The 15,830-nt window shown below is 42.4% G+C and overlaps 1 protein-coding gene across 1 annotated transcript in view; it reads right to left on the bottom strand.

The window, feature by feature from the left end:
- Window positions 1-15,830, bottom strand: part of OXCT1 (3-oxoacid CoA-transferase 1) — a 171,848-nt gene that overhangs the window by 127,045 nt on the left and 28,973 nt on the right. Inside the window, exons 4-5 of the mRNA XM_089687812.1 lie at window positions 6,478-6,613; window positions 2,524-2,673 (exon numbers count right to left, since the gene is read on the bottom strand). Of these exons, the coding sequence (XP_089543938.1) occupies window positions 2,524-2,673; window positions 6,478-6,613 (286 nt within the window). The remainder of the gene's footprint in view (window positions 1-2,523; window positions 2,674-6,477; window positions 6,614-15,830) is intronic.

Below are 15,830 nucleotides of genomic sequence, written 5' to 3'. Positions count from 1 at the left end.
TATTCGATGACCTGTAGAAGTTGTCAAGTACAATATATGTTGGTAGGACGACTAGGAGGCTACGAGATCGCCTCCATGATCATGTTTATGACATACAGAAGAATCAGTCTACCAATGTCGCTAATCATTTTAGCAGTGCTCATAGAGGTGACCTTAGTGCTTTGAGCATACAGGGCATGGAGATGGTGGACAGATCTCCTAGGGAAGAAAATGACTTTAGATTACTGTGCAAATGTGAAGTGTTTTGGATTTTTAGATTTGCATACATGTATTCCTAATGGTTTGAATTCTGAATGGGATCTTACCCATTTTTAGGAGTGACTTCCTTGTCCAGCCATGGCCTCACCCCCCTCCCTCTCTGATGTGATTATGTTTTAGCAGCTTTTTGAATATATGCATTTGCTTACATGCGTTTATTTGGTGTTGATCTTTTTTGATTATTTTTTGTGTCTCTGCCCCTTCCATCACCTTATTAGCCTTTTTGGTCTTTATTATATCTGGGATGGTGCGTATAGGACAGAGAGACTTTATTATTGATCTAAGACAGATCTATTTTTATAATTTGTATACATCTTTTTATTTGGGATGGATCCAATATACATAATGTGGTGTTTTCTTTATGGTATGTTATTTTTTGTTTTTTCTTCCCACAAAATCTTTACAGATTTATTTTAATTTTTGCCATCTCCATTGGACAACGCGGGAATTCTTGCACATATCCTGTGGTTGGAACGTTGGATTTCATGCGTTGCACTTTGGGGATGGTAAAATTGTTAGTTGCAGAACTGTCTTTACCTTTTAAATCAGTTTGGTGTAGCAGGAGGTGGACCCAGTGTTGATTAGGGAGAATAGCTGTTGCTTAAAACCAACACTTTGTACATGGGTCCACTGGGTAATGAATAAGCGCTGTCTTTAGTGTGAAACGCGTTTATCTTCCACTCCCCCACTATCTGTATTGGTTTTATCTTGGTTCAATAAAGTGGATTGTTTGGAGTGCAGCTGATCGGACATCCTTTGTTCTCATCTATGCAGCACAGGAGCTGGGCTAGCACCTACAGGAGGAGTTGTGCTTGGAGATTAGGAGTCTCTCTACCTTGAGCAGTGGTAAACATGTGTAAAGGGGTATTCTTCCCATGGACTACCAAAGAAGGGGCAATTTCCTAATGACCCCTACAGACCATTCTTAGCCGGGTTCCTGAGCCTAAAAAAAAAAAAAAAAAACACAACACACACACACACACACACCTCTAGCAATACGCACCAAACTGAGCATGTGCAGAGTGTCTAAACTCAATGGGGTTTATTTACTAAAGCTGGAGAGTCCAAAATCAGACTCCCTTCTGCATAGAAACCTTCCAGGTTTCATTGCCAAAGCTTCATTGAACAAGCTGAGGTTAGAAGCTGATTGGTTTCTATGCAGAAGGGAGTCTGATTTTGGACTCTCCAGCTTTAGTAAATAAACCCCAATATGTCTTATCAGGAGAAAAGAGAGAGGATGCTGGAAAAAGAACGATCAGAGAAATCAGGATAAAAACAGCCTTTTTACATAATCTATTCAGTCGTATCCGACCCTTGGTGATTGCATGGACCGTCACTTGTATGCGACTTTTTCCATGAATTCTCTTGGCAATTATTTTTACAGGGTAGGTTGCCAGGTCTTTCCCCAACCCCTACCATGCAGGAGATCCCACATGGCCAGGGATGAAACTAGGACAATTTAGACAGGAGCCAATTAACCTACCAGCATATCTTTGGAGTGTAGGAGAAAACCGGAGCACCCGGAGGAAACCAAAGCAAGCACAGGGAGAACATGCAAACTCCATGCAGGAGGCGCCATGGTCGAAAATCAGACTCATGACCCATTTACTGCAAGGCAGACGTGCTAACCACTAAGCCACTGTGCATTTACACAATGCGGAGGATTAACCCCTTAGGTTCCACAGTGAGTATAACAAGAATGCTTTACTGCATATACAGACTGGTTTTACTGTTGTGGGTTTAGCAACATTTAAATGTGCTTAAACTTTCCTAACCATATCAAAATCAGATGAAACTCTCAACCTCAAGACTTTTTAAATTGTATCCGTACCCCATATAGTTTTGGGTAGAATGTTAAAAACAGAAATCCTGGACTTAGCTGCAGATACTTTAAGCATGATTTAATGAGACAAGGTGTTTTAAAAGTGCCATTTTTTAATCCTGCAAATATAGGTTAGAGCTAACAGTGGAAGGTATCTTAATTCAATTTTATTTAAAGCACTACCAACTATGCATTTTTGTGAGCCACTTAAAAAAAACAAATTATTAAAATAAGAATTTAAATATTCAATCAGGCCACTGACAATACTCATGGCAGTCCACCAGAGGGCATCATGTTAGGGTTTGGGCTTAATACCACTTAATCCTCCTCTCTTGAGCAAGGGATTTGAGCAAATAATTCAGAAGTTCATTTTTTTCTGTCATGGGAAATGCAGGTGAAAACAGACAAGAAAAAAAAAAAAGTGGGAAATAAATTCTCCTTACCTCCCTAGGCTTGCTGGCGATGGCAATTGTTCCATCCTTATTATATTTTATAGGCGCTCCCCCTTCTTGAATTAATGTGCCGTAACCCGTGGGTGTAAAAAATGCTGGAATACCTGCACCGCCGGCTCTGACTCTCTCCGCGAGGGTTCCCTGGTGGGGAATGAACACAATTTCTCAGTTAAACATTTACATTTCTGTGATGTATGTATTAAGGTACTTCCACTAGAGAGTAGAATGGAGCGATAACATTCAGCTTGTGAAGTTCTGGGTCATTATATACAATTTTTTTTTTTAATGGTGCTTGTGCTAAAATTTTACACATCAATTTCTTTGATGCAGTTTAGAAAATAAATCCATTATCTAGAGTTTATATCAAAACAAACTTTCCTTTCGATCTCATTTAGGCTTAAGGCATTAAAGGCCGACAGTACATAACAGACAATAAAAACAACCAGACTGCAGCCTGTGAAGAGGGATCTCAGCAACTGCCAAGCTAATGAACAGAAGCCAAGTGTCTTTAGTAACAAAGTGCGTGGCTTCATCAATGGCATCTCTCCAAGCTGCAAGAGTTTAACCAGTGTGACAACTGTAGTTTAATAACTTAAAGCCAAAGTCTTGATTTTTTTTTTTTTTTTTTTAAAAGAAAAAAACAAAACAAAAAAACAGGCCGTTCACTGTGCAAGATAATTTTTACTTAGCTTAGGGAGCAAGGTGAAGCTCTGCTGACTTCCATCATCCAATCACATGCAAACTAACATTTTCACCACATTCACCAAGCTAAAAAAAGGAAAAATTCCCTTGCAATGTGAACAGCCTATTTTGCCGGCCATAGACGGGTTGAAGAATCAGCCGATTTTTCGGCCAGGAAAAAAAAACAGCCGATTTTTCGCACTGTTAGTGGGTTAATTGGTTGGCCGTTTTTCGTGTTTTTTGCACGGTGTTTTTATCGGTCATGTTGGAAAGTTCGGCCGATTTTCCCGGCAATGATGGGCAAATCGGCTGATCGTTTTACCGATAAAAAATCCGCGCATGAGCCGTGACCTGAATGGGACAGAAGTTATGGGGTGAACTTTATGATTTTGTCAGACGATTTATTTTTACCGTTGGTTGTAACGTCGGCCGAACGACCGACTTTTCGAAAAATCGGCCAATGTTCGACCCGTCTATGGCCTGCATTTGCCTTTAGTAAATCAACCCCAACATGTCAATTTTAGCATGGTTTACTTGGCACTCTACAAAATATATATATATTGTGTAATGTAACACTGGTGATGGATGTGACCAGGTTTCACCCAAACTTACAATGCTTTCCAATGCAGACAATGTAACAGAATGGGCCCACAGTGCCACCTAGGAAGGAGGGTCACCAACCGTGCAAAAAAAAAAAAAAAAAACCACAGATACACAGTACCACTTTAATGCTCCGTGTCCTGTGCCTGGTGACATGGACAATGTATGCTGGTTGGGACGCAAGACTCAGCAGCCTCAGCCTAAGACTAAAGGAAAACAGCACCCAGCCATACACATGATCAGCAGACTGTAAAGCTAAAAGATAGTACAGTGCCTCGAAAGTATTCATACCCCTTGAAATTGCCCACATTTTGTCATGTTACAACCAAAACTGTAAATGTATTTTATTGGGATTTTATGTAATAGATCAACACAAAGTGGCACATAATTGTGAAGTGGAAGGAAAATGATTTTCAATTTTTTTTTAGAAATCAATATCTGAAAAGTGTGGCGTGACTTTGCATTCAGCCCCCTTTACTCTGATACCCCTAACTAAAATCTAGTGGAACCAATTGCCCTCAGAAGTCTCCTAATTAGTAAATAGCGTCCACCTGTGTGTAATTTATTCTCAGTATAAATACAGATGTTCTGTGAAGCCCTCAGAGGTTTGTTAGAGAACATTAGTGAACAAACAGCATCATGAAGGCCAAGGAACACACCAGACAGGTTAGAGATAAAGTTGTGGAGAAGTTTATTCAGGGTTAGGTTATTAAAAATATCCCAAGCTTTGAACATCTCACAGGTCACTGTTCAGTCCATCATCCAAAAATGGAAAGAGTATGGCACAACTGCATACCTACCAAGACCTGGCTGTCCACCTAAACTGACATATTGGGCAAGGAGAGCATTAATCAGAGAAGCAGCCAGGAGGCCCACGGTAACTCTGGAGGAGCTACAGAGATCCACAGCTCAGGTGAGAGAATCTGTCCACAGGACAACTATTAGTCATGCACTCCACAAATCTGGCCTTTATGGAATAGTGGCAAGAAGAAAGCCATAAAGAAGTCCCATTTGCAGTTTGCGAGAAGCCATGTGAGAGACAGCAAATGTGGGAGAAGGTGCTCTGGTCAGATGAGACCAAAATTTAGCTTTTTGGCCTAAAAGAAAATTGCTATATGGGGCAGAAAACTAACACTGCACCCTGAACACACCATCCCCACCGTGAAACATGGTGGTGGCAGCATCATGTTGTGCGGATGTTTTTCTTCAGCAGGGGCAGGGAAGCTGATGAGAATTGATGGGAAGATGGATGGAGCCAGATACAGGGCAATCTTAGAAGAAAAACCTGTTAGAATCTGCAAAAGTCTTGAGACTGGGGCGGAGGTTCACCTTCCAGCAGGACAACGACACTAAACATACAGCCAGAGCTACAATGGAATGGTTTTGATCAAAAAGCACCTTCATGTGTTAGAAAGGCCCAGTCCAAATCCAGACCTAAATCCAATTGAGAATCTGTGGCAAGATGTGAGAATTGCTGTTCACAGACGCTCTCCATTCAATCTGACAGAGCTTGAGCTATTTTGCAAAGAAGAATGGGCAAAAATTCCACTCTTTAGATGTGCAAAGCTGGTAGAGACATCCCCAAAAAGACTTGCAGCGAAAAGATGGTTCTACAAACGTATTGACTCAGGGGGGCTGAATACAAATGCATGCCAAACTTTTCACATATTTATAAAACATTTTGAAAAACCATTTATTATTTTCCTTCCACGTCACAATTATGTGCCACTTTGTATTGCTCTATCACATAAAATACATTTATGTTTTTGGTTGTAACATGACAAAATGTGAAAAATTTCAAGGGGTATGAATATTTTTTCAAGGCACTGTAGATGATGAGAATTGGCCTATGATTAATTTCCAAATGAACAAAATGCATTGGGTGGGGGGGAGGGGGTTCTTCTATGGGTGGAAAACAGAGCTTTACAGTCTTCTGATTCTGTGTACACCAGAAGCCATTTTCCTTTAGTGCAAAACAAACATTTCAATGACAAGGTCTTGTGTATTGAGCCATTTGATGTTTATCTCCCATTACAAGAAGAGCCCATATCTAAGTAGGACAAATACAAGACAACAATGAATCCAATTAAAGATGAAGCTCATCCATCACATTATGTACTTGGCTGGCAGCATTCAGACATGTGCTCTGTTGTATGCTATAGGATCAGTTATTTGTACTCTGACCTTGCCTACAAGGTTGTACACCCAATATGCTTCATTAACTCCGGCCTTCTGCAAGACTATTCAGTCCCTGAAGGTAAAAAATGACACAAGTAGAAGTCTTAATGCATAAACTGATGAAGTGTACCTGATAGATATACATCTCATGCTGCTGGAACAATTGAATATTGCAGTTTCGGGTCCCCAAGATTTAAACTTAGATCATGAATGTATTCTAAAAAGGGAGAAGAGCATACATGGTCCATGATCATGAAGCATTTCCCAGCACCCTGTGAATGTACTCTATAGTACAGAAGGGAACAAACAGGAGGAAATTTCAGTATGAATTGGGGTAAATCATTACATGGGCTGCAGCTCGGTTCCACACATTCAAGGATCTTCTGGGTAAGTTTGTAGAACAAACCAGTTTAGGAGGTAAGGCCCTATACTACAAAACAGAATATCCTACAAGTCTCTGATCTTCCTAAAGAAACTACATCTCACCTGTGGTACCAGCTCCACTTCTAGTTCTCCTTGTAGATACTGTCTCTCAAACTCTGCATTCTCACCCACGTAGGAGGACACCATCCTTTTGATCTGTTTGGTCTTAAGCAGCAGACCCAGGCCAAAGTCATCAATCCTGCAGAAACATACAATTTGGACTGAATTAGAACAGTGGACCTGAAACCCCAAAAACATACAGTACCTTGCGGATACTCATAGGAGAGTTTCAATGGTCAATAAACCCAAACAATTTAATGAAACATTGTCAATCTAGATTCATTCCAAAGCATGTCAGGATAATTCTGCCCCCAAAACTGCCAGCTCTCAAGTCTTTTCCGATTCAACATGGTGATGCTGTCTTGTTCTTTTCAGGCTCTGGACAGGCTTTTTAATAAAGTGAATGGTAGCCATAACATGCATGCAAGGGTACCACCGAAGGTTTTAGGCAGCCACACAGTGGAGACAAGTGTGTTCTATATGGAAAGTGCTAAGGCATGGAGAAAGTTAAAAAGGATAAAAACAATTATTTACTAAAGACCTTATGACAGTCAGGTCTCAAGTCTATCCTAATGTAAAGTCCACTCAACAATTATGGAGTTGACATGTCCAGTATTTCCAGACAGCTTTGTCCTCAAATAAAAATATGGCCAAACACACCCAGATCAAGTTACAAATTCCACATTTATTAAGAAATGCAGTTACCAACCAGCAGGGAGACGAAGGGTATTAAAAGTGCTGGAATAATAAAAATAAATCAATCAAATTTCCCAATTGCTTTTGTTTGCCCTGCCCAAGCTGGATTGGAAGCCTCATGTTCCCCTTGTATGGTCGGCTCTGCCAACTAACAAGTTAATGTTACACTCAAAAAAAGATGGCTGGGTAGGGGTAGACTATGTACCTACACAACCGGCCTCCAACATCCATGTTCAACCTATAGTCACAAATATAGCTATGCCAGTCAGCGGACCTGCAAACATAATAAAACTGCGCATGGAAAAAGGAGACAGCATTTGGAGGAACATACTGTGTGTACAGCAGAGCCGAATAAACGGTGGGCGGGAGGGGTGGTTGCCCTGGGCATAATGGTTTATTGTAGGGATAGGGGTGCCTTCTTTCTGTTCCAAAGCTGACAGGAGTAGCGATAATGGCAGTGATTTTGACAAATGAGTGACTGCTGGGCATAGGATCCCCTAAGCTTGCACATCATGAATGGGTGGAGCACATTTTTGCCCTGGACAACCTTGCCCCAGGCGCTGGACAACCTTGCCCCAGGCGCTGGACAACCTTGCCCCAGGCGCTGGACAACCTTGCCCCAGGCGCTGGACAACCTTGCCCCAGGCGCTGGACAACCTTGCCCCAGGCGCTGGATAACCTTGCCCCAGGCGCTGGACAACCTTGCCTCAGCACCTATGAGCAGTAACAGCTTGGTTAATTGCTATGGAGGGAACATAAGATGAGATATTGCTGGCACTGCTAATTGCAAAGGGCAACAAAACTGCTGATTACCCTTATACGTGTTTAAAAATTATACCCCAACCTTCTGCTTTGATGTTTTGTTGAGGGGGTGCTGGAAAGATATGTTTACCAGAATTATCCCATCTATACTGAGCTGGCAGATTTCATTATGAGTTGTAAAATTAGATATGCACATTGTCTGTGCTAACAAAGGGTTAAAGATCTTTAAGCTTGGGTGATGCATTGTATATTAATGCATAAAAAAATCCAGCTGTCTATATCTGTCCTCTAATTGCACATTGCTCAGAATTGCTTGCAGCATCAATATGCCTATGGAATCCTATGTATAAAACTGGCTTCAAAGCAACGAATTAGAAAGGCAAGGACATTGAGATTTTTTTTGTACGTTTAGGTATGCTGCGTGAATAGAAACAAAAAAAAAAAAAAAAAACCACACAACAACATAGTGGGGGGTTCTGCAATTTGACAGCAAAATTCAAAATACACCAAGTAGAAATAAAGGCAAAAAACTTCCCCCTCCTTCAGTTTTGGATAGAGTAAGGGTGAGGATAAGCCTCCGAGTCCCATTAGATGGATTTGCCTTCACTTTTTGCCCATTATCCAAAAACAGGGAGAGAAGAAATCCCTCCAGTGAGGAAATCCCTAGTTGAAATTGCCCCCATTGTAAGATTTCACCCCTATTCCTATTCTGGTGATGACCTAAAATGTGTGATTTCCTCTCATTTTCAGTGATAACTGTAGAATAGGACAAACAGAGAGGGGGAATATCCCTAATGGAGACACATACAATAAAAATCTGACAGATGTTCTAACCCCTCTCCACTACATCCACAAAGTTCTGGCTTTAGGGGAGGGGGGGAGGGAGGATAAGGGAGGAGGCTCTCTTTCTAGACCCTCCAGCAATAAAAATCCTAAGTAGCGCTCTTTGTTTCCGAGGAGGCTGGGCTGCTGTGTTTGCCATAATTAACCCTCTCTGTACTACGCAGGCAGATCTTTATTATCAATTGTAATTAGATTTGAATGCGGTGGTAAACTGATCCAACAAAAACGCATAATACTAGATTTGAATGCACTTTTTAACACATAGGGATAAGCTGGGGCATCATAAAATTCTTCTTACAAATTATTGTTCATTGCATCCTAAGCCAGCGCCATATCTTTCGGAACCTCTGCGCTCTTCCCCAACCCGAACTTCTGCCCATTTCATATGTCACTGCATTAATCTTGCCCATAAGCGATCAGAATAAACCAAGCCTGACTGATGATGGTCAGCACTCTCGCAATCTTATAATGTCATACTGACAAACACGGCATGCATCTCTACAGACTGAACAATCAATCAGAATGCCAATGCGTATGCCCGAGTGATGTCATCAAAAGAAGAAGAGGGCAATCTCTCCCAAAATGGCACACCTGGAAAATCTTTAGACAAGGTACCCAATAGTAAACCATATTACAGTGATTTATATGCCGCCAAGATGTCCAGGGGAGTTTGCTGCCACTTTAAAGGTGTAGAGCAGGGGGTTCTCAAACTTTTAAAACTGGGGGCCCATTCATGGACATTCACACTGTTGAGGGGGCCGAACTATAGTTTTAAAAAAATATGAACAAATTCCTATGTACACCGCAGATATCTTATTTGTAGTGCAAACAAAAACAATACAATATTTAAAATGCACTGTACTCTAATACACTGGGCAGCGCAACGCACTGCACACTACAGCGCCGGACACCGCAATGCACTGCACACTACCGCCTTGGACACCGCAATGCACTGCACACTACCGCGGTGGACACCGCAATGCACTGCACACTACCGCGGTGGACACCGCAACGCACTGCACACTACCGCGCTGGACACTGCAATGCACTGTACACTAACGCGCTGGACACCGCATAGCACAGTAAACTACCGCACTGGGCACCGCAATGCACTGTACACCAACGCGCTGGACACCGCAATGGACTGTACAATACCGCCCTGGGCACCGCAATGCACTGTACACTAACGTACTGGACACCGCAATGCACTGTACCTGGTGTACTCTCCTCCTTTCCTGTTGCTCCTCTGGCTGCAGCAGGTGAAATCCGGGGGTTGCAGGCTGCCGTTTGCTCTGGTGGCCGAGGACCCAGTGAGCAGCCTAGCTAATTGTTGTACGGCACCTTTTTTTTTTTTTAGTTGGGTGGCCCGTGGGCCGTAGTTTGAAGACCCCTGGTGTAGAGGCTGGGCCTCTTCCGCTGAATGTTAATAAGGACAGATTTGGAGCAGGTTCACTGTAATATTGTTACAAAAAAAAAAAACCCCACACACCTTGCAGTCAGCCACAACACTTCCTCATGAGAAACATCTAAAAATGTAATCTTTATATTTTAGGAATGCTGTGTAAATGGGAACACAAACTGGCGTTTTCTCAAATTGTGACTGCAAAAGTGGAAATATGCTTTATGTGAAAATCTCCCAGTCTGTGGGTATCTAGTACTGACCATCAGTAAGGTTCATTGCTCTGCAAGGTAAACATTTGTATTACAGATAGCTTTTATCTTATCATCCAAATGAGTTGTCAATAGCAGAATTGGAAGACCTATATGGCAGGTTAATGATTAATCGGGAAATTGAAGGGATATTCCTGGGACTAAAATGTCAGCTGACAGAATGCTGCCTGGATCAAACCACCTACATCAGGGGTAGGTCCTACTCACCTGTCTGATTTCAGACAGTCTGCTCAGCTCATGCTGCCTAGCTACAGGTCACGCCAATGGGTAAAGAGTAAACAGATTTTCTAGTACAGTTTGTACACGGTGTAATTTCATCTCTTCCTAAATTAATCTGGGCTGTCTGAAATAAAAAATGTTGCATCTTAACCACTTCCAGTCCAGACACCTTTACCCCCTTCCTGTCCAGGCCAATTTTCAGCTTTCAGTGCTATCACACTTTGAATGACAATTGCGCAGTCATGCAACGCTGTACAGATGTGAATTTTTTAGCATTTTTTTGAGACAGATAAAGCTTTATTTTGGTGGTATTTATTCACCACTTGGATTTTAATTTTTTTATTGCTATTTAAATGAAAAAGTCCAAAAAGTTTGAAAAGTGTTTTTCTTATAAAAGTTTGCAAATAAATATTTCATCATAAATCTTGGCCAAAATGTATTCCGTTATCTTTTTAGAAAAAAAAAACCACACATACATATATATATATATCCATCCCAAATTAGTTTATAACCAAAAATTATTTTTAAACATTTTTATTTTATTTTTTTATATATATTTTTTTTTTTACATACCGTCACCCTAGCAGTACAGTGTCACCATGGTGACACTGTACTACTTGTGGGGCTGGTGATGATTTTTTAACACACTGATTGCTTTTACACCCATAAAGGCTGTAAAAGCAATCATTTCTCCTCCTCTCTGGCTGCACTCTCAGCCATTGAGAAATACTGTGAGAACTGTGATTGGTCACAGCTTGTCACATGGTACAAGGCTGTTGTGAATAGCCTTGTACCATGTGACCTCTGTGAGCATTCACAGATTTCACACGTAGTAAGCAATGATGTCAGAAGTGACATCTTGCTTACTACTCTGCATGTGATCACTGATTGGCCAATCAGTGATCACATGATCGGGACCTCGCACAGAGGTCCCATACGACGATCGGTGTTCCACTGTGTCTGCAGGACACAGCAAGCACCGGATCGTGGTGCTGCGCGCTCCCAGGGAGCGCACACAAGCAGGGAGTGGGGAGGCCGTTTATAAACAGCCACCTGCACTGCCACCCTCCGGCCGTTTATATACAATGGCCGGACGGGAGGTGGTTAACAAAGCCCTTCTAATACACACATTGATCAGCCATAACCTTATGACCACCCACCAAATCACATTGCCTCTGCTGGCTTGCCAGCTTTCCATACTGCATCCGGGTTCAATCTTATATAGTTATGTAGTTAGTCTGGCTGAAAAAAGACAAAAGTCCATCCAGTTCAACCATAAAAAATAAATAAAAAATAAAAAAGTTATAATCCTATACCTACAGTTGATCCAGAGGAAGGCAAAAAAAAACCTCTTCCCCAGGTAAGCAATTCACACACATCCAGCCATCCACATGATGTAAAAGAAAAAATACATCAGACCAGGCCCCAATCTTCCAGTGCTCTGTGGTCCAGTTCTGATGCTCATGTGCCCATTGTAGGTACCACTGGCTGTGGACATGAAATTAGCATGGGCACCCGACTGGTCTGTGGCTACACAGCCCCATACACAGCAAACTGCTATGGCCATTTTTTTCTGCTTACAACACAAACTGTTCACTTGCTGCCAGATATATCCCAGATATTCAGATGCCAAATGTAACAAGATGTATGTTATTCACATTACCTATCAGTGGTCCGTTTTGGCTGCTTGGTGTAGATCAGGCATTTAGCAGGTATCACCTCTGCACCACCTGTAGATATGCCCCAACAAAGGGCAGTGCTGCCCAATTTCTCTCTTCTAGGTGCTTTTTACATACATAAAAATAGACACCTCCTGAACAGCTTGGAATGATGTTTAAAAAGGCCAGTATTTGTGGCTGCATATACTACAAATTTTAGCTGATATTACAATAGGAACACCAAAGTATGTTAAACGAAAGTTTGTTATTAATAGAGAAGTTTGAGAATTGGAGGGGAAAAAAAAAACACCCCACACACGCGCTCACCTACGTGGATGATGCATTGATCCGATGCTGCACCTGTTCCCTGCCAACTCTAATTGGAGAGCTGAGAGATCAAAGACTGTCAGTCACCAGCTCTCTACTCTGCCCCTCCAGTGCTCACCGGAGTGCTGGACTGTGGAGGAGAGTGGCTGGCTCAGGCTCTCAGTGGCCCACTGACAGGCTAAGTCAGATGCCTGTCAGGAAAGATCCAGGACCCAAGTCAAAATCTTTCCTGAGCCTACACAGGCTCAGTGATGTCAGCCAACAACGGCCTTTAGCCTGCTGTCAGCTGAACACGGGTCACAGTGTTGCAGAACCAAGTGCACTCCTGTGACCTACAGGAGAAGCAGAGCTTTAAATATGAATTAGTGGCCATTCTATTAGGTACACAAGTCTTGTGCCTGTAATGGGGTGCATGTGCCGTCATGACAACTACTAAGAAACTTATTCACTCCCTTCTTATCTCTCGCCTTGACTATTGTAACTCCCTCCTCATTGGCCTACCTAATCGCAGGCTATCCCCTCTTCAGTCCATCATGAATGCTGCTGCCAGACTCATCCACCTTACTAACCGTTCCATATCTGCCACCCCTCTCTGCCAATCCCTCCACTGGCTTCCCATTGCCCAACGGATAAAATTCAAAACATTGACAATAACGTATAAAGCCATTTATAACTCTGCCCCATATTACATCACTGATCTTGTCTCTAAATATCACCCAAACTATACTCTCTGCTCCTCACATGGCCTCCTGCTCTCTAGATCCCTTGTCTCCTCCTCCCATGCTCATCTCCAGAGCTTCCCCCATCCTATGGAACTCTCTACCCCAATTTATCAGACGATCGCCTACTCTGCTCACTTTTAGGCGATCTCTGAAAACCTCTCTTCAAGGAAGCCTATCCTGCCCTCAGCTAATAATGGAATCTTCTACTCCCCCTACCAGTCCAACCCCCACAGTGATTACCTTTTGTACCACTAGCCCCTCACCCTTAGACTGTAAGCTCCAAAAGGAGCAGGGCCCTCCTAACCCTCTTGTATTGAACTGTATTGTCTCCCTTTATATTGTAAAGTGCTGAGCAAACTGCTGGCGCTATATAAATCCTGTATAATAATAATAAAATATTGGCCATCAGACTATATCTGGCCTATATTCATAATTATCTTGTTATTTTTTTACTGGAGTTATGATTTAAACAAAGTAGATAACTGTTCTCTCCTAACACTTATTTTGAAATGTCATTCAACGACTTGGTTGGTTTCCACCAGTCACGTATGATAAGCAAACATTGCCATTCATATCCTTTAGTTAAAATTTAAAGTAATCACAAGACAACATTCCCATGAGCCGATAACAGGGTCAGTGAGTTTGTAGGGCACAAAGCTCTTACAGCTTCATAGCCCAGCCATGATGAAAGCGGCCATTTGGGTTAGTTCTCAGGATGTATAGAACACGTAGATAAGATTAGAAGTAACATGTTCTTGTACAAAAGCAGCACAAATATTGGTGTAGCTGCCATAGCATTTCTAGGTTTCTCTGTTGAACTCTAACATTGCATTGGCTTGGGGCAGACAAGGTCATTACGACATTCCCAGCTCTCCCTGCCGCTGGGTAAAGAAGCAGAAAGAGGGCAGAGCCATTTGTTAGTCCAGCTTTAGAGAAATTAAAGTCCACTTTTAGAGAAGCCTTGCCAGAATTGGTTACAGCTGAACTCCAGGCAAAAAGCCAACTACACAGAATACATACAAGCTGTTACCTGTGAAAGGTTTTGTATTCCTGTCCAACCAGTTCTGAGATTTACACAGTTCTGCCACACAACAGGTAGTACTACAATGCTCTGTTCTGCACCGTATTACAGCCAACACACTAAAGCAACAAATCTGGTGGCGAGTTTCCAAAAAGGGTGTGCTAGCTAGGCACTACCACCATCTTCCCATACCATAGGAGAATACGGTAGTGGCAGTGGTAAACTATGAGACAGACACCCAGGGAAGTCCATGCACTTTTACAAATGCTTTCAAAGCAGGAGGGCTTTGTACAGCAAATCCATAGGATAAAAAACAAAACATTTGCTCATTTAAGCCACTAACTTAATGCTTGTCAGTTCCTGATGAACAGGATTCCACTCCAATGGGTTCCCCAAAACAAGCAGACAGCTCTTGTACCTTCGTGAACACAATATACTTCAGTGTAACTAAAAAAAAGTAAAGATCTCTCTCCAAATGTTAAACTGACACTATACAATAAAATGAAAACCTGTCAACAATGTCGCACAATGTACTATAAACTAAAAATGCTAATGTACAACTCACACCTCTGTACCTTGGTGTCCTAGAGCAGGGGTCTCCAAACTTTCTAAAGGAAAGGGTGGGTAGAAGGAAGGGAGGTGTGGGTGGAAGGGAGGGGTGGAAGGAAGGAAGGGGTGAGAGGAAGGGAGGGGTGGAAGGAAGGAAGGGGTGAGAGGAAGGAAGGAAGGAAGGAAGGAAGGGGTAGAAGGAAGGAAGGGAAGGAGGAAAGGAGGGGTGGAAGGAAGGAAGGAAAGGAGGGGTGGAAGGAAGGGAGGAAGGGAGGGGAAGAAGGAAGGAAGAGAGGAGTGGGTGGAAGGAAGGGAGGTGGGACTTACATAACTCAGAAGCAGAGCTGTTGGCTGCTGTGTTCAATTTCCACAGGGGGAGGCAGAGCAGATCCAGCCTCTCTCCTCTTCTCCTATTGGTGCGGAGGATGAAGGGAGGGGCTGAGCACTGAGAAGAACACAGCAGTAGTGGGGGGGAGCGGGGGGGCCAGAAAGAAAACGGAACCATCAGGTATGTTCTCTGCAGCTGTGGGGGCAGTGACAAGCAGCGATCTCCTGTATGGCTTTCAATGAAGCAGCTGGAAACTGCTTTTCCTTCTCTTCCTCCCGTCCCGTGTCTTCCAGCTGCTTCATTGAAATATAATGAAGTGTACATATAAATATAAAGTGTACAAAGACCGACAATGCTGTATACCGTATATAGTGCATGCAAACTTGTTTTGTGCAAACTCAACAATACCATGTAGAATGCAGACAATAGCGTTTGTGCAAACTCAGCAATACCCAAACAAATAAAGATGGAAATAACTCCTTATAAGGCAGGCCATACACTATACAATTTTCTTGAGAATATTGCTTTAGATTTACCAAAAACCATATAATAATAAGTCA

Source organism: Staurois parvus, unplaced genomic scaffold (genome assembly GCF_062004578.1).
Source record: "Staurois parvus isolate SC_StPar_1 unplaced genomic scaffold, SC_StPar_1.0 ptg000438l, whole genome shotgun sequence".
NCBI lineage: Eukaryota > Metazoa > Chordata > Amphibia > Anura > Ranidae > Staurois > Staurois parvus.
The sequence above is the reverse complement of the archived record's forward strand: the minus strand, read 5'-3'. Positions and strand labels throughout refer to the sequence as shown.